At 37.3% G+C, this 21,893-nt stretch overlaps 6 protein-coding genes across 6 annotated transcripts in view; 3 read left to right on the top strand and 3 right to left on the bottom strand.

The window, feature by feature from the left end:
• LOC132791080 (acid sphingomyelinase-like phosphodiesterase 3b) overlaps window positions 1-16,659 on the top strand; it is a 28,387-nt gene extending 11,728 nt beyond the window's left edge. The window contains exons 2-6 of the mRNA XM_060799871.1: window positions 987-1,301; window positions 11,765-12,471; window positions 14,414-14,609; window positions 14,667-14,958; window positions 15,889-16,659. Of these exons, the coding sequence (XP_060655854.1) occupies window positions 1,220-1,301; window positions 11,765-12,471; window positions 14,414-14,609; window positions 14,667-14,958; window positions 15,889-16,195 (1,584 nt within the window). The 5' untranslated portion in view covers window positions 987-1,219 and the 3' untranslated portion in view covers window positions 16,196-16,659. The remainder of the gene's footprint in view (window positions 1-986; window positions 1,302-11,764; window positions 12,472-14,413; window positions 14,610-14,666; window positions 14,959-15,888) is intronic.
• Window positions 306-989, top strand: LOC132791081 (probable insulin-like peptide 1). Its single transcript, XM_060799873.1, has one exon. The coding sequence runs from the start codon at window positions 323-325 to the stop codon at window positions 830-832; it is 510 nt and encodes a 169-aa protein (XP_060655856.1). The 5' UTR covers window positions 306-322; the 3' UTR covers window positions 833-989.
• Window positions 1,969-2,677, top strand: LOC132791559 (probable insulin-like peptide 3). Its single transcript, XM_060800523.1, has 2 exons — window positions 1,969-2,197; window positions 2,263-2,677. The coding sequence occupies exons 1-2, from the start codon at window positions 2,017-2,019 to the stop codon at window positions 2,502-2,504; spliced, it is 423 nt and encodes a 140-aa protein (XP_060656506.1). The 5' UTR covers window positions 1,969-2,016; the 3' UTR covers window positions 2,505-2,677.
• Window positions 4,781-5,395, bottom strand: LOC132792539 (probable insulin-like peptide 5). The gene is made up of 2 exons (XM_060801960.1): window positions 5,196-5,395; window positions 4,781-5,143 (listed from the first exon to the last, which is right to left on the bottom strand). The coding sequence occupies exons 1-2, from the start codon at window positions 5,350-5,352 to the stop codon at window positions 4,962-4,964; spliced, it is 339 nt and encodes a 112-aa protein (XP_060657943.1). The 5' UTR covers window positions 5,353-5,395; the 3' UTR covers window positions 4,781-4,961.
• Window positions 8,029-9,321, bottom strand: LOC132791200 (bombyxin A-2 homolog). Its single transcript, XM_060800037.1, has 2 exons — window positions 8,581-9,321; window positions 8,029-8,523 (listed from the first exon to the last, which is right to left on the bottom strand). The coding sequence occupies exons 1-2, from the start codon at window positions 8,735-8,737 to the stop codon at window positions 8,291-8,293; spliced, it is 390 nt and encodes a 129-aa protein (XP_060656020.1). The 5' UTR covers window positions 8,738-9,321; the 3' UTR covers window positions 8,029-8,290.
• LOC132792869 (probable insulin-like peptide 4) lies at window positions 10,864-11,319 on the bottom strand. Its single transcript, XM_060802385.1, has 2 exons — window positions 11,166-11,319; window positions 10,864-11,096 (listed from the first exon to the last, which is right to left on the bottom strand). Exons 1-2 carry the CDS (start codon window positions 11,317-11,319, stop codon window positions 10,864-10,866), a joined length of 387 nt encoding a protein of 128 aa, XP_060658368.1.
• Window positions 16,660-21,893: the final 5,234 nt, after the last annotated feature.

Raw genomic sequence — 21,893 nt, 5'->3', positions numbered from 1 at the left:
ACCTTGCCACACATGCTAATGAGTGTGGCAGCTTGTTACAAGCTTCAATTTTAATGCCCATCGACAGCCAGTCAGAGCCTTTTAGCGTTAACTTAGCTTGGGAGTATGAGTTGCGGCTGTTTTCGGTATGCCTCAACTTCAGCTGGAGGAGAAGGAGCAGGGGCAGGAGTCGATAGCAGTTTTGGCCAACTCTAACTCTTGCCAAATACGCATGCAGCCAAAAAGTGCATTGAACCGTTCGTTCGTTCGTTCGTTGCAATGGTATATAAAGCAGGAGTTGCCTTTGGCAATCAGGCAAACGCACTCACAGGACTCCCGCAAAATGTCGAACAACAGCAACACCAGTCGATGCAGCAGCAGCAACATCAAGAGCATTAGCAGCTCCTTTTATGCAACACGCCACGGTGGCCAGCAACGGCGGCAATTGATGTTGCAGCAGCTGTTGCTACCACTGCTGCTGCTGGGCTGGTGTCGCTTCTGTTGCAGCAGCGCCAGCAAAGCCAGCGATATCCGCGACAATCGGGCACTCGCCTATCTCCAGGGCATGCACAAGCTGTGCGGCCATGCGCTGAACATTGCACTCGATGCGGTCTGCTATGACACCGGCTACAATACGCTGGGCAAGCGACGCGCCGCCGATGCCAACACGCTGACGGAGACGAGTCATCATCCCGGCTACCAGCTGAGCTCCATGCTGTCCAATCTCTATGGCACCGAGGTGCTGATCAAGTCGCGTCGCCTGCGGCGTCAGAATACTGGCATCCATGAGGAGTGCTGCTTGAAGGCCTGCTCGTACTATGAACTGAGAGCTTATTGCCGTCAGAAAGAATAATCACAATCGCCTCTACACTCATACTATACACTCAATGCTAAGAGAGAGACTCGCTCGTATTCATATTCCAAATCGTATTCGTATTTGTATTCATATTCATATTCGTATGCGCACTCGTAAAAGTAATCATAATCGTAATCACTTATTTATGCAGCACAAAATTTAGCTAATGAATAAAAGTAAAACTGTGCAAAAACTTTTCTCGCAACAACAAAAGCCAAAGCCAAACGTTAAAGCAAAAGTTACTAAGGGGTAGTACAAAAAGTTCCACCTCGTTCATAGCCCTTGAGCTGCTACAAAGGCAGCGGGTTCTCCATCCTCCTGTTGCTGCCGTGCAACAGCAGCAGCAACAACAACAGAAGCAGCAGCAACAGCCGCAGCAGCTAAATGACTAACTTCAGCTTTAGCTGGTTGTTAACCGCGCTCCTTGCGCTCCTTTGGATGCCAGATGTTGCCAACGCCCGCATCGGTAAGTAAAGACAAGCCAAGCCAAGTCAAGCCAAGCATGCCACACCAACACTGCACCAAAACGCTGCACGACTCGCACATATCCTCTACACTCACAATAAGCTAAAGCGAGACGCCTTTATATGACAGCGCCTAAAAGTATGCTACACTTTTTTTTCTTGCCGAGTTGTTAATTAAGTCTGCGACTCGTGTTCGCTGCCTTTTGGGTTTCTTGTTGGGTGCAGGGTATTAGCGCTGAAACAACTCATTTGGTATTCATAAATGCAGGCTAGGGCTTAGCTCGAACACACGCCCGAACCTAACATTGTCCTTTTACACCCAAATTGTTTAATTGGCTGACAAAGACGCATACCAAGTCGACCGCCTACATTCACGCCCCCGTCCACTGTCCCTCCCACTCGCTGTCTATACCCGGCAGGCGCGCATAATCGAGGACAACAATGTGGTGGGGCATCAAAAATTTGCATAAGTCAACGAAAAGTGAGCGGCGCTGACATTGAACGAATTTAGCAAGGACTTCGCTTCGCTTACTCGAAGCTACTCCAAAATGCACTCAACTTGTCGCCATCACCTCTAACACAAAGTGACACACCGCACACACAGTTTGGTAATCGAGAGTAGTATATAAGCGTGCGGCTGGCAATGTTGCAGCATCAGTTCCATCGCACCATCATCGCACTCTTAACCCAATTCACACAGCAAACACACAAAGTACAATGTGCAAGACAATTTACTTCTCGTTGGCCTTCCTTTTGGCCCTCTGCGCTCTGGCCACCGTTGAGTCCATCGACATACGTATGTGCAGCACCCAACTGAGCGATATGCTCGCCCGCCTCTGCGAGGGCACAGGCAAGAAGGGCTACAATCGCATGATTGAACGCAAACGCAGTGGCAATCGTAAGTACTCGAAAGCAGTCGACGAAAATATTCTTTACTACAACAGTCTCGGGTCTCTGGTTTAGCTCTTGTCGACTTTGATCCCCTCGATCCCATTCAGTACATCGAGCAGAAGGAGTCACCCAACTCAGCTGAGCTTCTCGCATATCCCATGATCAGCAATGGACGCATGCACAGCATCTTCCGGCCGGAGAACGCTCTCAGCTCGCTGACTGCCACACGACGACGCACTCGTGGCGACATCGTCGATGAATGCTGTGCTCGGGCTTGTCGCACCTCCGAGTTGCTAGCTTATTGCGCCGCCTAGATCCAGTTTACCATTCTCTGATATCTCCATTCGAACCCCCAGCACCGCGATCAAAGTACACTTTGCAACAGATTGAACCTTGAGGACCTGAAACGTAGCCTTGTTGCACTATGCAACATGCACTTAGCACTGTATTTATACTATTAGAAACGCTTGAAATAAAATTGAACTGCATAAATTAACTACCACATTGATTTTTTATTTGATTAACCTTTTCAGTTATTACTTTTAGTTACTGCAAACCATAAAATTAACTTCTATTCTATTTAGTTTAACCAAACTCCAATTGGATTTCGAACAAAGTGTTTTTGGCGCCATCTAGCGTTCATGGCACACTTGGCAGAAAATTCAAAATTAGTTGCGTTGCTTTACTTTTAACAAATATGACACAACTAATAATGAATTTAACTACTTTGACTGAAGAAACAATTTACATAAATTCCAAATTTAACGAATTTTTATTTTGTTACCTTATTGTTTTTGGTATTTTTAAAGTTATTAGAATTTTCTTAGTTTATTAATCAACAATACATTCGCGGCAAAATGTGGCCTACTTTTGAAGTCAAAAATAACGTATTGCTCACTTAACTCATGTACATTGACCCTCGCTTTACATGGGTCGCGTTTCTAGCACATCGAGTGTGAAGGGAAATAAATTAAGCGGAACAAGGATCTACATAACACAGAGCTACTGAAATTCGTGTTAGATGAATTTTTGTGTACTTCTTATTTTGTAAGAAAACACGCAAGTGTAAAAACAAATTTATGCAGTTGTTATAAATGCGCAACTATACTAACATTTATAATAATATATCATTTCGATGCATTATAAACGTATTTTTATGCAGTTAAGTAGAGATTCAACTATGTAGGACTAATATTCTTAGTTGAATGGGGTTTCCTTCCATGAATAGGCTCCATTTTTGTTCGGTCTACTGTGTTGTACTCTCAAAGAACTTCAATGTGTATTGAGGTCCTTTTAAAGGTGTTGTCCACTAAGGAAAGTTACGTTGTAAATAAAAAAATGAAGAAGTCGCCAGGTTTCTTTTTTACTGTGCTTGTCCGTTTACTTTCAATATGCTTAATAATTAAAAACAGAATTCGCTGAGCTCCGCGTAAACATTTTATTCAAAGCGTAACCGCAAACATAAATGGATTCTGCATAAAGAAATGAAGCTGCGAAGCTGCATCAAAATGTACTTCGACTTCTATCCCTTCATATTCATATGATGTTGAATAGAAGACCTACTACTGATGTGGTCATGGCAGTCAAACCACATCTGAGGTCTCACTGCATCAGCAGCTCTTCTGTGTTGTATCAGTTAGTGTTAGACGCAATGTCAGCTTAGAATCCTCTGATAACCTTTGCAGTATTCAGCATCGCAGCCATCGCGATGTGAGCATACTCATATTAGCTAACGACTCTTTCCTCTTTATTCTCAGTTATACACCTAAATTGTCATTAAGGTAATTGTTGAAAGTAAAAGTAATTTCACACCTTTTCTTGCATTCAGTATCTAACCTATGTTGCACTATTATTATCGAACCTAATAGACAGTTAAGTGTGCCCGACTGTGAGATATCCGCTACCGAAAAGCAAAACATTATCGTATTATTTTTAAAATATGCTTAATTAGCATACCAAAAAAAAAACACTAAAATATACCAAATGTTATATTTGGTATATTTATATACTAAAAATATACCATATAGTACAAAATACACCACCTTACAGGCTAAACAGATACCACATTGACACCCTAAAGTCCCGATTGCAGTTCTATGCCATAATTCTAATTTGTTTGTGATTGCAACCAAATTTTCAGGAATCATAAATACTGTAGTTATTGCTATTAATACCATAAATCTTGAGTCTTGTTTCAAACTTACACTTCCGATTAGAATTTTCTGATTTTCTGAGGCGGTGTGGTAAAAATTTCAAAGCAATTTTTTTCAGCGCGGAAAAATAACAAGTACTGTCTTATAGCCTCTGAGATATGGGTGTTAATACCGACTGACAAATTGTCAGACATATAAGAAGAAAAAAGAATTGTTAAGAAACCTTGCATATATTATAAATATTGCTTGATTTTACTTATTTTTTTATTGGTTTTCTTTTTGTTTCGACAAGCCAATTGAACACACTTCAGAATACAGTTCAGTCACACAGAACAGTCAATCTCTACTTTTCGATATAAAGAAATTTCAACTAACAATAATCCCTTCTTAAGCTAGAAAAACTTTAAAAGTATTTAAAATTAGTTCATGCATTTTAATTTATTTAAAATTGTAATTCATAACATAATTTGTATTTCCATTTTTAACATATTTTGCAATTGGTCGTTAATAACATTCACGAAGTTAGGTATAATCAAATATAATACTTATAAATTGTCTTCTTATCCATTCAAAATTTGAAATAGTGAAATCGAGTCCTTTGGGTGTTTCACTTGTCAATTAAAGACAGTACTCCCTGAGCTGCGATGTTGGACAGGAGTCAACGCAGCACTCGTCAACAATGCTAAATCGACGTCGTCGGGTGAACAAAATTTGATTCCGAGCACTCTCGCCTAATATAGCATAAAGCAGCGGCTGTTTTTCCAAGTCTATCAAGGCATTGTTGTTGTTTCTAGTATCTTCTACAAATATTTCAGTTGAGGGATGTGATCAGCACATAGTTAGTATACTTACCGGATCTCTTCAATCTGTAGTTAAAGCCATGTGTGCATATTCTTGCCATCATGTCGCTTAAACCATCACCACAAACGTGAACGGATTCAACCCCACAGAAAGTAATGACGAGGCCAAATGCCAGAAATAAAAAGTATTTGGAATTCCCGAAATGCATTTTGTTGTACTCTTCATCCAACAGATGCTTTTGGTAGTGGCAGACGAACCACAACTGTGCTTCTATTACAGCTGCGTCAGCTCTTTATATCAAGAGTCAATGCATCAGGCAGCTCCACGGCTCCTCTGAGCTCTGTCAACCGGTGTTAGACGCAATGTCAGTTATGCATCCATTGACATCAGTTTCAGTATCCAGCAACACGATGCAGCACGCCAACGTGATATTGGCTTATTGACGCATATTAGCTGACGACTATATTAGCTTACCTTTCTTTTTATAACAGCTACCCAGAAAGTAGAAATGTTTTAGTAATAGTCTTTGGTATATTTTAGTATACAGTAGAATCCGGTTATAACGACGCCGCTTATAGCGACCGTCCGGTTTTTCTTACGAAAATTCGATGACTTGGTGGGTCCCCATACAAATTAAATTGATTAAAACATTAATTAGTTGTATTTCAAAAACCTATGGCAACCATAAAATAAACAAGATTTTATTTTTCAACTTTTGGTTAGTAGGTGTCCCTTGAAAGTCGCTGAAACCGGATTCTACTGTATTTATATATTACTATATTTAAAATATAGCATTGAGTACTAAAATAGATTATATTTTGTATATTTTTGAAATATTTTGAAGATAATTCTGCACAGTTTTGCTTTATTATAAATGAGTGGGAAGTATCGCACAGTCGAGCACACTCGACAAGTAGCTTTCTTAGTTGCTTTTCTTTTATTTTTCATCAGAATTAAGGCATTGCTAAAATATTCTTCGAGTCGCAACGTTTTCTATTCCTCAGTGGCTTGGTTAGCAACATCGTATTTGACTCTCATCATTAGACTAATCCCAATTGTAATCCAATACGCATTAAAACATCATCGTATTGGAGTCTAGTCATAAGACCAAATAAATTCAAATCAAATTCTAAGTAACATCGTATTGGATTATATTCATAAATCTTATTCCAATAAACATGCAATAGCTAAAAGATTTTGTCTGTCAGTCTGTTTTAACAAGATTTCCGGTAATCAGACAAATTGGACTATTAGGTACAAAAGGAGTTTAACTTTGAATAAAAAATGCTATAAGTATACAAATCTAATGCTTTAGTACCCCAAGAGTATGAGTTAAACAAACAAAAAAGCGCAATATCTGACAACACATCGCACTTTTCGCTCAATTAAGTAAATCACCAAAATTTCAAATTATGAAATTTTAATGCTAATTTATCTTTTTTGTTGTTGCCAGCTGAATGAAATGTTCTTTAACCAAATTGTGTGAATTGACGTATGATATTTTTGGTAATTGTCAAAATAATTGCATAAAAGAAAGATCGATGAAATGTCATCTAATTGTCATGAGCTAGAACTATCAATCTTTCTTGTCAACACTTGTAGATCAGACATCACATGATTACTTGAATGAAATGAAATTTTCATGTGTTTTAATATAGTTTTATACTACAACAGTAATTTAGTTCCTTAACATTTCTTCAATTTCTATAGAAGTGTATTATAAATTTGTGACTATACTATATGAGAAGTGAAATAACATATGTCACAGGCAGAAGGGCGCAGTTCCGACCTTATAATGTATATATATTCATGATCAACGTCAACAGACGAGACCGATATAGTCAAGTCCATCTGTCCGTCTGTCTGTCCATCCGTATGAACACCTTTATCTCAGCGACTATAAGAGATAAAGCTTTCCGACAGCACTTTTTATACCCGCTACCCATAGGGTAGAAGGGTATTATAACTTTGTGCCGGCAGGAAATGTATGTAACAGGTAGAAGGAGGCATCTCCGACCCTATAAACTATATATATTCTTGATCAGCGTCAACAGCCGAGACGATCTAGCCATGTCCGTCTGTCCGTCTGTGTGTCCGTCCGTCTGTCCGTATGAACACCTAGATCTCAGAGACTATAAGAGATAGAGCTATCATTTCTTTTCGACAGCATTTGTTATGTTTGCACGCAGATCAAGTTTGTTTCAAATTTTTGCCACGCCCACTTCCGCCCCCGCAAATCAAAAAAATCGAATAACAAGCGTAATTTTAAAGCTAAAGTTGCGAGTTTTGGTATAATAATTACTATAGTAGTTATGATTCCTGCAAATTTGGTTGCGATCAGATAAAAATTGTGGAAGTTATTAAAGAAATACTTTTGTATGGGCAAAAACGCCTACTTACTAGGGGTCTGAGTTGCTTTGGCCGACAATCTGGCACATTGTGCCGTTTATGGTATATTTTGAATGCGGTACTATATTGATATACCAAACATACCATTTGGTATATTTTTAGTATTTTTGTAGTATTTTGGTATATTTTCAAAATGATACCGCAATATTTTGCCTTTATTAAAAATGGGTAGCGGGTATCTCACAGTCGAGCACACTCGACTGTAACTTTCTTACTTGTTATGTTTGCACGCAGATCAAGTTTGTTTCAAATTTATATCACCCCTACTTCAGCCCCTGCAAATTGTCAAAAATCGAGCAGCAAGCTTAAATTTAAAGCTAGAGTCTCGAATTTTGCTACATACAATAACAACTACAGTATTTCTGATTGCTGAAAATACTTTTTTATAGGAAAAAAGCCCACTTAGTAAGGACACTGTAGTACATTTTGTACTCTATTGTATATTTTATATACCAAATATAACCCTTGGTATAATTTAGTATTTTTACGTTTATTTATTTGGTAAATTTAAAGAATAACACTGCACTGTTTTGCTTTTATTCGAAATCGGTAGCAAGTATCTTACTTCTTTCATACCACCACTAAAAATAGTTAGGATAATTTATTTATTTAAAATAGTTATTTTCGTAATTAGCTCTTAGCACATTTGGCTGTGTGACAATAGTAACATTATCTTAATTAAGTCCAATGCAAAGTATTCTATATGAACTTTGGTCTTTGACTGTTTGGGAGGCAGTTTAACGGCAGTACATCTTGAGCTCTTGAGTTGTGCAGGGTTTATCGCAGCACTCTTCGACAATGTTAAATCGACGTCGTCGGGTCGAAAGCAGCTGATGACGAGCACTCTCGCCCAGCATGGCATAGAGCAGAGGTTGTCTTTGATAGTCGATGCTCGAGTAGGCTCCAAAGTTGTCTAAAGCATTAGCGTTGTTCTCCGAATCGATGGCATTATAATCCGGCAGAATAGCGCCTGAAAAGAGAGTGTAGATTACCTTATATATAGGATCATTAAAGGTTGTCTTCTTACCTGTTCTCTTAAATCTGGTGTTATAGCCATTCTCGCAGATGCGCATCAGCATATCGGCTAAGCCATCGCCGCAGATGACGATGGACTCGGCTTGGCAGACAGCAAACAGGCTGCAGATCAGCAAGATGAATTTGGTATTTACAAAATGCATTTTCATGTGTTGTTTAATCCAAAACGTAGTCGTAACTGTGCTTCCACTTCGGCTGCTGCGGCTCTTTATATGATGATGGCCAGGCCATCATCAGCCATCGTGCAGCTTCACAGCTCCACCGAGCAGTGTCAGCAAGTGTTAGGCGCAATGTCAGTTAAGCATCCAACAACACAGCGTGGCATGTGTGTTTGTGGCATGTGTGTATGTGGATGTGTATGTGTATGTGGGTGGCATTTTACTCATATCAGCTGGCGTTATCTGCGCCTCACGTCTTTGTTTATATTTTGCTTTTCATTTTCACACCAGAATTACGCGTAGATCGCAATTGTTGAAAAACAAAAGCAACCTCATCCCCTCCTCAGCCTTTTCCCTTGCCCTATTTGCCCCCGTGTCTAGCCTTGCCTTGGCTTTGTGTTGTTTACTCTGCCACTGTGTTACACTCTTTTACTCTTTCACTCTTGCCGCCGGCTCGCGAACTTGTCTAATGGAATTGGCACAGCTTGAAATAAGGCCAAATCATGCCAAAGGAATGCAAAGTGTAGCAGGATTATACATGTAATATGTGCAGCAGTTGAAACAAGATTTGCATACTTGTTGCATACTGATAACTTAACCAACCAAATGTATAACACATAATTCTAAATAAATTGTATTGACAGAATGCTTCAATAAGTGAGTTATATAATTACTTTCTAAAGTGACAACTAATTACCAATTTCAGTTTTCAAGTATTTCTGCAGTAGTTCAGTTTCTTTTAAATTATTCATTTTCACGAAATTTAATATTAATGAAAGTTAAACTTTATTGCCATAAAATTCTCAGATATATTGTCAAGATATTTCTGAGAATACGTTTTCTCTCTTCATTAGAAAAGAGTGAATTAAAACAGGGACTTCAAATAATGACTAATTTTTATTTTTATTCTTAAAAGTTCAAGGCTTATAACATTCTTTTCCTTAATGGATACTTCATTGTCTCAATAGCTTTGAAATTTGTAATCATTAATTATTAAATCAAAATATAAAATCATGGAATATTCAATTTTTTAGAATATTGGAATCTGCTTTAAATTCAACCTTCATTCAACTTTCATTTGTCATTAATCATCTCAAGAATTAGACAGTTTCTAAATCATCGATCAATCGTTTCTTCCAATATTTATCTCATTTTCATTCGAAAGTAATCAACTAAATATTACTACATAAAATATCTTGCAATATTCATCTCACATTCTTTTCAAATTAATCAACCAACTATTACTACACATAAAATTATATATTTTGCAGATTTTAGAACCCTTTCTTCGTTTACTTCCACTTGTAGTTATGGGAAATAAAAGATTTATAAAAATGAAACTTTCTTTGTTTCGAAATTATTCATCTCAAGAATTCGACAGTTTCTAAAACATCGGGCAGTCATTGTTGGGGTAAAATTTCTTTCAATATTTATCTCCCTTTCCTTAAAACTTAATCAACAAAATATTACTACATATAACATCAAGTATTATACAGATTTTTAAACATTTTCTTCGTTTAGGCTCCACTTGTAGTTTTGGGGAATAAAATATCTTGAAATATTCATCATTCTTTCGAAAATCCTTCTTATATATGTTATAAAGTAATATTTAAAGAAGAATTGTACTACATAGAACATCAAGTATTCTCCACTTTTTAGAACATTCGGCAGTCGTTGTTGGCCTCCCCACTTGTTGTTTTGGTTGAAAAACACAGCGTCATCTAATTAAAAATTCAATATTTTCATTATTGTTCCGAGAATGCAAGGGCAAAGCATTCGCATTGACGTGAAACCAACCCCATGGGGTAAGGGGGGGGGAGAGGAATTTTCTCTCGTTGAGGGGATTTTTCTTACTTTTTATTTTGGACAAACGAAGTTAAACCTTTTGTTTTGCTATTGTTATCGAGTAACTTTATTGCGTCCATGAAATATTACAATAAGACATTGGGAATTATTAATATTAAATGTAAATGTTTTTGGGGGAGCTTTTTCCGTTAAGTGTAAGTAAATGTAAATGAATTTGCAAAACGCAAGTTCCTTTTGGTGTTCCTTTTATGTTTCTCGGGACTTCTCGCAGCGGGTAGATCTCAAAGGTGGGAGGTGGAAGGTGGGGCTCCTTAGGCACAGTATAACCGGAGAGTATCGTAGGTGCATCCATTCTCGCAGCAATCGTCGATAATGCGTCCCTCGCGCCTTGGACGATGTAGCTTCCGTTCGCTGCCTTCGTCTATGGCAGCGACAGGAGCTTCATCATCCTTTTCATCATTTTCCGGTTGATCCAATTGCAGTTGCAAGGCCAAGAGACGCCACTTGCGGAGCAGCGCCTTCTCGGGACTTTGTTGTCTGTCCGCTACAAGGAATGAAATGGAGATTGTCACTTAAAAGAGTTTCGAGATTAAGAGATGTAAAGTGTGCTTACTGTCGCGTGGGATCCTAAGGGGGAATCCAGAAGAACAAATCACGTCAAGGGCGTTATTGAGTGCATCGCCGCAAAGTTTCCTGGCATCCACCTGCTGCATCAGCTGCGACATGCCGAACATTAGCAGCAGGGAGAGACCCAATCGCAAGCTCATTTTGCCGTCATGCAAGTACTCCGCGTCTAAGCTGAACAACTCGTTGTGCACAGACTAACCGGACTTATACTTATCCTCTCTCGCTCGACTCTAACGACTCACGAATATTGATTTATATTCAACTACTGTTCAAAGCGCATGCCAACGCCAACTGATTTTGCAACTCGCATTTCGATCAACTCAACACCTCGCAGTGACCTCTTGACTTCACACTCAGGTAGTCGAAGAGTAGAAACATAGTTCAGTTCAGGTCAGTCAACCAATCCGATGGCCGCAAAATGTTTGTCAGGGTTTTTACAACACAGCCGGCATGCAAATGCTCCTCGAATCGTGGTCTTTCCCATCCCGGAATTGCCCAGCACTAATCCCTAGTACCTAAAATCTTCCACTTTATCGATTTCTGCTTCTCTTTAAATTCATATTCTCTCTCTCTCTCTTTTTGCAGGCTACTTCTGGCACATCAGCGACCTGCATCTGGACACTTTGTACTCCACGCAGGGCGACGTCTACAGAAGCTGCTGGCAGCTGTCGCGTCCCGGGGCTTCAACAGCTCCACAGTCCATGGAGTCGCCGGGTCCCTTTGGCAACTACAACTGCGACAGTCCCTGGAGTCTGGTGGAATCGGCAGTCAAAACCATGAAGGCCAAACAAGGCGACAACGTGGAGTTTGTGCTCTGGACAGGCGATGCTCTATCTCACTCAGCTCAACCATTGTCCGAGCAGAAGCAACACGAAATTCTACGCAACATCACCGAGTTGCTGGGACGCAGTTTCTCGGCTCCGTTCATCTTCCCGGTGCTGGGCCACGAGGATGGCAGCAGCAGCAACAGCCAGCAGAAGTACAAGCAGATGGGTGAACTCTGGCGCCATTGGCTGCCCACTGAGGCACTCAACACCTTCGAACAAGGCGGATATTACTCCATCGAACAGACAAAGAGTCGCCTGCGCATCGTTGCCCTCAACACCAACTTTATGCGGTTCGATCACGAGCCAGAGCCAAGGATGTCGCACAGTCTGCGGTGGCATAACGAATACTATGGCGAACCCAATGCTGCGAGCAGCACCATGTCTGCTCAGGATCAGCTGCTGGCTGAGCAGCAGTGGCTCTGGTTGGACGAGGTGCTCAGCAAGGCGAAGCAGAAGCAGGAGACGGTGAGTAGTACACAGAAAGAAAAAACGAGTTAACATCAAGAATAAAGTGAAACAAGGTTGTCTAATATCAAAATTGAACCAAGAAAGTTTAGTCTTAAATCAAGATCGAAATTCTACAAAAAAAATCTACAATGCTCAATCGTGTTTATAACCTTGTTTCACGAATGAAAAAATCTCAATTGAAATAAGAAGATTTATTTTAAAATTTTAAAAAATTTATATTGTCTAATCTTGAAATTCAAGATCTATTTTAGTATCGAAAAATCTTAAAATTGAACGAAGGAAAATCTAAAAGAAAAAAAAAAGATTGTATGTTATTAAAATGATACTAAGAAGTTTTAGTCTTAAATCAAGATCGAAATTATACAAAAAAAAAAATTATACGAAAAAAACTCAATTGAACCAAGAAGATTAAATCTTACATCAAGAATGAAATCCTGCTAAAAAAATTTAAATTGCCCAATATTGAAATTAAAGATAATTATCTTGTTTCTAGTATCGAAAAATCTTAAAATTGAACCAAGAAGATAAAATCTCCAATCAAGATTTACTATCTACTTCTCAATCTAGATTTTTTGTTCTCTGTATACAGAAAACAATGAATTCTAATTAACACAAACTTTTTTTTCTAAAGCGCCGATTGCAAAAGGCATTCAGTTTAAATCAAATATAAATAATATTAATATATTTAAAATGTATAACTAAGAGAAAATTATATAAATTCCAAAATGACTATGAATATATATAAACAGCAAAATAGTTAAAATAAAATGTTATCTACATTTCATATATTTAAATGACATTAGTTTAATGGAATGTCAGAATGTCTGCATTTCATTTGATATTATTTTGCAAATATTTGTTGCTTTATGGAAAGCAAATCTAAATCTAACGCACGAACGCTTTGGCGCTCCACATTTTGTTTGGCAAAGCAAATGCTATTTAGCTAATTTATAGACACTTTAAAATGCCAACAAATATAACAAATGCTGCTATAAATCAAAATAATGATTAATAAATAATACATTAATTGTGAAAAATATATTTTGGTGATAATATAAAATTTTATAGTTTTGTGAAGATGAAAATAAATATAAGTTTAATTCAGAATGGCAGAAAATTAATGTTAGAATTTGTTGTAAATGATCCATTTCCCTGCTGGGCAGTTAGCGGAATTTGATGATTACATTTTTCTTAGAACATCCAAAGAATGGAAACATATTGATAAATATATATCAAATTTATTTTTGATATCTTTCACTGAATGAAATATATTAAAAGACTTATTTAGTGACAAAACCTAAACGGTATCATATTAGTTGGCCTGAAGTATACAAAACGTGAACTATAAGATTCGATCGTGAAATTCAGTTTTCCTGAATTCCTCTCTTCAACTATATTGAAGAGTGGAATAAATTTAGTATTTTTGAAATAAAAAATGCTTTTGGAATTTATCAAAAATAAAAGCTTTTAATCGTAGTTCAAAAACAATAGCAGTAGACAAACGTGTTTTTTGAACAACTAGATTAGAAGCTGAAGGCGATTTCTCAATAGTTAAAGGACTAATGATTTCGATAGAGGGTTGTAAAGATTGAATTTCTTGAACCATCCCGAGAGATGAGCAGACGAGGCACTAAATGATATAAGTTCACCAGCAGGTGGGAAAGAAAAAAAGGGAACATCGGAAAGAGCTAAAAGTTCATTCGAAACAATTGGGCTTGTTCGCTTCGGTGACTTGGTCAATGTAAGAAGATTGTAATGAATGAAGTATAAGAAGAATATAATAATGAATAAAGTATAATATAGAAGATAGCTCTTTAAATTTCTAAAGCGAAATGGCTACATCCATACACAAATTCATTCCATTTCTCTCCTATCTACAATACAATTTTCTTAAATTTCAAATGCTTCTCCTCACTCTCATTTTCTTTTCCCCCGCCAGGTCTACATTGTGGGTCACATGCCTCCTGGCGTGGACGAGCGTCAGCTGGGACCTCAGCACAGTGGCCAGCTGATATTTACGGAGCGGAACAACAAACGCTACTTGGACACGGTGAGGAAGTACGCCTCGGTGATACAGGGACAATTCTTTGGCCATCTGCACTCGGACACCTTTCGACTCATCTACGATGAGCAAGGTAAGCAAAAGCAATCTTCTCTCTCTACGGAACCTTCTGCAACTGTTTCGCTCGCAGGCACGCCCATCTCATGGCTGATGATAGCGCCTTCGGTGGTCCCTCGAAAGGAGGGCATTGGAGGCTCCAACAATCCAGCGCTGCGTCTCTACAAATTCGACACGGGCAGCGGCCAAGTGCTAGACTATACGCAGTACTGGTTGGACTTGCCTCTAGCAAATCGAGCTCATGAACCTCTCTGGCAGCCGGAATACAATCTGACGCACTATTATGGGTTGGCCGACATCTCGGCCATAGCGCTGCACAACTTTGCCGAGCGTTTCACCGGCAAAGATGCCTCGTGGTTTACAAGGTACACTGAGAGAAAAGCCTAGAACTTTTATTATTGAATTAAAAATCAAGAATTTGGGATGTTAAAACGTAGCAAGTCTGAAAATTTTTGATTCAAATATGAAACTCTATAGTTAAGAACTTTTTTTATAACTCTTGATTTGAGAAATTTCAAATAATTTAGCACGCTTTTTAGAATTCATTTAAGAACATTAGTTATTTATTTATTTACGTGACTAATTATTATACAAAAATAATATAATACTAAAAGAAGGGAGTGCTAGTTACTTAGGCCATCGACTCAACTCTTTTAAGAACAATTAAAAATTATTGTGCTTCATTTAAGCATATAAAAAAGTTCTAAAAGAAAACTTTTTTTTAAAAACTTTGCTTTATTTTTGAGAACGATATCTAATTTAATATTATTTATAATTTAATATTATTTGTAATTGTTACCCAGTTTTATATTTTAATATTGCTTCGAAGTTTCAAAAGTATTTTATTTCGGAAACCAACCAAGCCTTGAACCCAGGATCTCCGGCGCTTGTAAAATAATACGCTTCATGTTCTATCACAAAGCTATCAAGGTCAGCCCCAGATTTAAATTCGGAAGTTTCCAAATTTGCTCAATAACATTTATTTATATTTTCTTTTTTATAGTTTGTAAAGTAATTTAAATTAAATGAAGCAGAAATCATACCTATTTCAATCAAAATTAAGAATGAATGAAACAGTTTTAATTTAAAGCACATAATTCTTGATTTAGGAAATTTGGTCTCATTTTGAACTGTATGAAAGATAGTTAAATACTTTAGGAATAAGAAAATGTTAAAATCAATCGTGCAATTTAAGAGTTTTGTAAAACGATTTGTACTGTTTTATTTCTTTGTGTAATAATTCCTAGTTAGGTTCAAACACATATGCTTATGTTTCCTTTGCTTCTCTTTAACAGATATCAACGTGCCAATGCCGTGAGATTTCAATCGAATGCCGCCTGTCAGGGTCTCTGCATGCTCAATCATTATTGCGCCATCACGCGCCTGGACTACGACGAGTTCCGGCTGTGTCTCGAGTCCGAGCAATTGCCACTGCAAGGACATGCCGCTGGCACCTTAATGCTCAGCAGCAGCTGTGCTCTGGCCTCGCTGCTGCTGCTGTTGGCGTTTAGCTTCCTCAGCAGCTGCTGCAGAGAACAGACGTCGACGTCGACGTCAAAAGCAAACCTGGTCATGTCCAGCAGCCATTTAGCGAATTTATAAGGTGTCTCTCTCTCTCGAAGGTGGACTGAGGGAGACGCTTTGAAGCCCCATCTCAAGCTGCTTGCAGGCGCACTCTTCCTAACAACTAGCTAAAATAAATCAAATTAAATATCAAAAATCAAAAAGCAAAAAATACAGGCATAAATAATACAACAAGAATGAAAAACGAAAATAAATCGCGCTATTTTAATCTCAAATGCTGTACGTGTATGTGTCTGTGTATCCTCTGTCTGTGTTGCTAAGCGAATGTGTGTGCGAGTGTGTGTGTACGAGTGTGTGTGTATGCAAGTGTGTGTGTGCGCCTGCCTGCGAGCCATATCATATGTGTGTGTGATAAACTTTGTCTATTATTACAATTATTATTACACTTACGAGTATTACGATGATTATTATTATTATTATGATTATTATTACGATTATAAATGTATATGAATATGAAAATAAACGAGAAATTTTTAATGTTACTGCTGCCTGCCTGCCTGCGACTTTTCGATAAATATTTATGCAACAAATTGTGGGGCATTAATAAATGTGTTAATTTGCGCCAAACAAGTCCGATCCATCCACAGCGATGGCCGTTAAGTGTCTACAAACTGTGCCTCGCATTTTTCTTGACTTGTTATACTTGTTACCCATAGGGTAAAAGGGTATTATAAATTTTGTGGCTCCAAGAAATGTATGTAAAAGAGAGAAAGATGCGTCTCTGACCCCAGAAAGTATATTCTTGATCTTGATAGTACTACATATATACCATACCATACATATTTTGGTATTTTTTGGTATATTAATATGGTAATTCTTCAGATAAGGTTTTATACGAATTGTGAGTGTAGTATTATATCGATACATTAAATATATCTTTTAGTATATTTTAGTATTTTTGTGGTTTATTAATATGGTATATTTTTAAATTGTGATTTTATACGAATGGTTAATGTAGTACTATACCAAATATAGCTTTCAGTATATTTTCAGAAATTTTGTAGTATATTAATATGGTATATTTTCAAAATATGGTTTTAATCGAGTAGTGAATGTCATACTATATTAATATACCAAATATAATATTCGGTATATTTCAGTATTTTTTCGGTATATGAATATGGTATATTTTTAGAACATGGTTTTATGCGAATGGTAGATGTAGTACTAGATCGACATACCATATATAGCATACGGTAAATGTTGGTATTTTTTTGGTATTTTAATATGGTAATTCTTTAGATTACGTTTTATACGAATGGTGAGTGTGGTGTTATATCGATATATCAAATATATTTTTTGGTATATTTTAGTATTTTTGCGGTATTTTAATATGGTATATTTTTCAAATATGGTTTTTATCAAATGGTGAATGTAGTACTCTATCAATATACCAAATATATCTATCAGTATATTTGTAGTATATTTGTGGTATATTTTCAGAATATGGGCTTATACGAAATTGGTAGCGGGTATTTGACAGCCGAGCGCACTCAATTCTAGCTTTCTTACTGGGTTTTTTATAGCCAAGTCCATTAAACTGCAAACGCGTCGCAGCGTCCATATTAAAACTGTCTCTCTGGCAAGTGGCAACTGGCAAGTGGCAAGTGTGGCAAAGACAATTCGAAGGCGACAAAGCTTAGACTAAAGAGAGAGAGAGGCTCTTATACTACTGCTGCTGCTGCTGACAAACACGTCATGAGTAATGCATGAGTTGGCACCCAAAATGGAAAACCCCAAAAGCTTGTTGCATGCCACAAATTCCACCCAAACCAGCTACTGCGGCTGTTGCTGCCACTGCTGCTGCTGCATGCGTGACACTCGCTACGTGCTGTCCAACTAAATTATTGGTGAAATCTACGCTCTAGCATTTGATATTTTGGCAGAAAATTGCTCAGCCTGCTTTTACAGTCCCCCCTGGAACTCATTCCAACGGCGGCGGTGGCGGCACATGCTGTTGGTTTATTGTGGCATGCTCTGTGGCATTGCATACTTTGGAGAACGAGTGGAAGAGGGAGGAGGGGGAACATACCAGGTTATCAGGTCTATCAAAGTTGCAGTCAACTGGGGAAGTGTGTGCAGCTGACACTGCAACGCCCGCAGTCATTAAAGTTTATTAAGAAAATGTCGAGGAGAACGGAACTCGAACTCGACGTAGTCAATCCGAGAGAGCATTGGAAAATGGTAAAATGCGAAAATGGAAAATTAGAAAATTGCTGGCAAACAGACGACCAAACTGAACCGAACTGAACCCTCTTGACAATTCATAGCAGGAGCAGCAGCAGCGACAAAACTGTTTTGCTTCGGTTTCTTGGGTTTTTGCGGCTTCTACAATTTGGCAAAACTTTCACACAAGCTGAGATTGCACTGGAATCGAAGTAGAATGCAATGCATATTTATCTACAGACATATATGTATATGTATATAGTATATGTTAATACCATATTCAACCAGTTGCCAAACATCTTGGAGAGAGGAGAGGCGAGAGAGCGAGAAAGCAAACTTTGCACATGCTTCTACATAAGCATAAATAAATAGACTAAGTAAATATAACTATGCACACACACACACACGCACTCTGATTATGAGTGTGTGAATGTGAATATGAGTATGAGTGTGAGTGTATGCTTTGAGTATATCCATGCGTTAAGTGTGTTTGTATTTTCGCTAGATTTTTCTCAGCTTCCACACTTTGGCATGCATATTATAAACACTCACCTGTTTGGCTGCCAGCAGGTAGCAGTTCCCCTCCGTACCTCTGCCCCCCCATATCTCTCTCCCCTTTCGATGCCTCCATTTAGCAGCTGGCAGCTGCTTCGCTCTGCTCTGCTTTGCATGCTCATAGAAGGCCACGTTCATTTTGCAATGGCTCTGGGATTGGGATTGCCAAAAAGGGGAGAAGGGAAGAAGTAATCGGGGTGCAAAAAAGCAACACAAAAAAAGGCATATAAATATATGTACATTATGGCAAAATATATTCGGTGCTGCTGCTGCTGTTGTTGCACCTGCCCCAACCACAGCCAACAACCACAGCAGCAGCAACAGCAGCAGCAGAGCCTGATGCTCTCTGCCACACATGAGCAAAACAATTTCAATTCTAATGTGCCATTAATCATTCACAAACATTAAACATATATGTATTTATATACATACATATATATATTCCCCTATATATATTTGTTATTGCTAAATGTTCATATGTTTTTCTTGCGCATTTCTGGCTTTCTAGCGTGAAATACTAAAATGAACATTTCAAGCAGCTTAGTTGGCTGTCAGTTGCTCTCTGCATTCGCCTGTATGTTTTTTTTTCCAACACTTGGATTGATCACCTGACAAGCTCTGCCTGCTGCTTTCCCCTGACTGCCTCTGACATGCGATTGAATGCCAGAGAGAGAGAGAGAGAGAGAGAGAGAAAGAGAAGAAGCAATGGCAACCATTTCAATGGCCATTGGCCATTTCGAATGCACTAATTGATGCGCTTGACCGCACTGCACTCGCTCGCTAATTTGATTGTGTGAAATGCGCTTTATTAACCCATAAAAACATCACTACAATAAATACAACCACAACTACAACAACAACAACAACAATGTACAAGTTGTTTTGCTTAACAATTTCCAAAAATATAAAACACATAAAACTAAAATATACAAGGCTGCCCTGCAGCAGCAGCCAACGAACGAACGAAAGAAGACAAAGCATTTGGTTTGCTTGTTCGATGACCACAACGAATGCACAAATACCCTTAAAAGAGTTATCACCACGATTGTCTTGTTAACTTGACAAATGTCGTGCCATCAACTTGTTGTGTCTGGCTATCAATTTAATGAAGCACAAGTGAATGAGCTACAGCTGCTGAGCATGCTCGACTTTGTTTCATGAGGTAGATCGAATGAATAGAGAATTCTTGTGATTAATAGTTTTAATCGTATCTTACTGCTAAATAGTTCTTCATTAAAGCAGACTCTATTTAAAAATAAATTCTTAAGTAATTTCTGCACTAAATCACTCTGTTTGATACCAGATAAAATCATTTTGATTTTTGATTTTTATTTTGATTTTTGATTTGATTTTTTGCAGAATTTGTTTACTAATAACGTTTTTAAGCATACAAGATTATTGGGGCTTATTCTGAATTTTATTATTTCAATTATTTTAAATCAATCCCTTTTTTATTTCATACAATTTTTTTTAACTTCAATTAAAAGAGCTTTTTAAATATACAAGACATATAAGTGCTCTTTCTAATTACAGCTTCCTTTAATTATTAATTAAAATTAATAATAATATATTTTCTAGAACTAATTTACTTATAACAACAAATTTTAAAGGAATACAAAATTGACACATTTTTTCTAACATCTCAGCTTTACTTATTTTTTTACATATTTTATTTGTATGTATAAATGTCTCCGTTAAATTCTGATTAAAACAATATTATATTTCCTTGAAAATTCTTCATCAAAATGGACTTTAAACATAAAGGACTAAAAATTTTATTGAAATTGCAGTTTTTTCTATTTAGTTTTGTATTTTATTTTATTTTATTTATTTCATTTCTTTAATTTCATACCATTTCATAATTTTTCCTTTCTTTTCATTTCAATTCATTTAACTTTTTTAATTTAATTTCAATTTTATTTCATTACGTTACATTAAATTTCGTTTAATTTAACTTCAATTCCTTTCATTTTATTCTATTTCGGTTTATTTCACTTAATTTCATTTGATTTCATTTAGTTTTTATTTACTTTATTTTACTTGTTGTATTTTATTCGCTTACTAAATAACTCGTAATTTAATTTCAATGAAATGCAAATGCGCAATTAACTCGACTACTCTAATTCTTAGAAATTATTAAACTGCTAACTGAAAAACTAATAACAATTGAGAGGCAGGCAAAAAGCCTGCAGCATCATTCAAATCAAATTTAAGCCTATTGTGTTTTTGTTTAAAAGCGAGCTCAACTATGAATTGCCCCTTGGCCAATTCAAGTTAAATTCAAGTTGCTATTAAATGGAATTTCAAAATGCGTGACGCAGTGTTTAAAGCCTGTCGATTGTGTAGTGTATGGAAATGAGCTTTAAAATGGCTTTCCAAAAGGCCAAAAATAAATATTGAATATTCGAAAAAGAGCGAATATGTGAATCGGTGAATACTTGTGAATACAAAAAAAAAAGATACAAAATAAACATGCTTATAAATGAGCATGGAAGAGGTACATAAGTATCTCTATCTATCCATCTATCTATCTAAAATCTTTGTGTATAGCTGCTTTATTTTGTTCTTAATTAGCTGAGTGCAGAAACTAGTGTGAGTGTGTGTGTGAGTGTGTGAATGGGGTGTATGATGAGTGTTGTTGTGAATGTTGAATATTTATTGCTTTGTGCAGCCTCTTTACTTGGAGGTTGTATCAAAATACGTGATTAGCCAAGCCGACAGACTAATTTATAAGCACATGTGTGAGTGTTTGAGTGTCTTCTGTGTTTGTATTTGTGTGTGCTTGTGTGTGGGCGATATTCCTTAGGTATAACGGTAGTATTGTATTGGTTGTAGTTCTTTTGCTTTCTGTGTGTCATCCATTTTCCATTTTCCGTGAAACAAAAAGGCAAAAGCCGCAGGCAAAAGCAGCAACAACTTTTGCGAACTTGCGGCAAGAGTTGAATCTTCTCTGTGAGTGTGTGTGTGTGTGTGAGAGTGTTACGAGTGTGTGTGT

The sequence above is a fragment of the Drosophila nasuta genome, chromosome 3 (genome assembly GCF_023558535.2).
Source record: "Drosophila nasuta strain 15112-1781.00 chromosome 3, ASM2355853v1, whole genome shotgun sequence".
NCBI classification, from domain to species: domain Eukaryota; kingdom Metazoa; phylum Arthropoda; class Insecta; order Diptera; family Drosophilidae; genus Drosophila; species Drosophila nasuta.
This window is presented reverse-complemented; position numbering and strand designations above follow the sequence as displayed.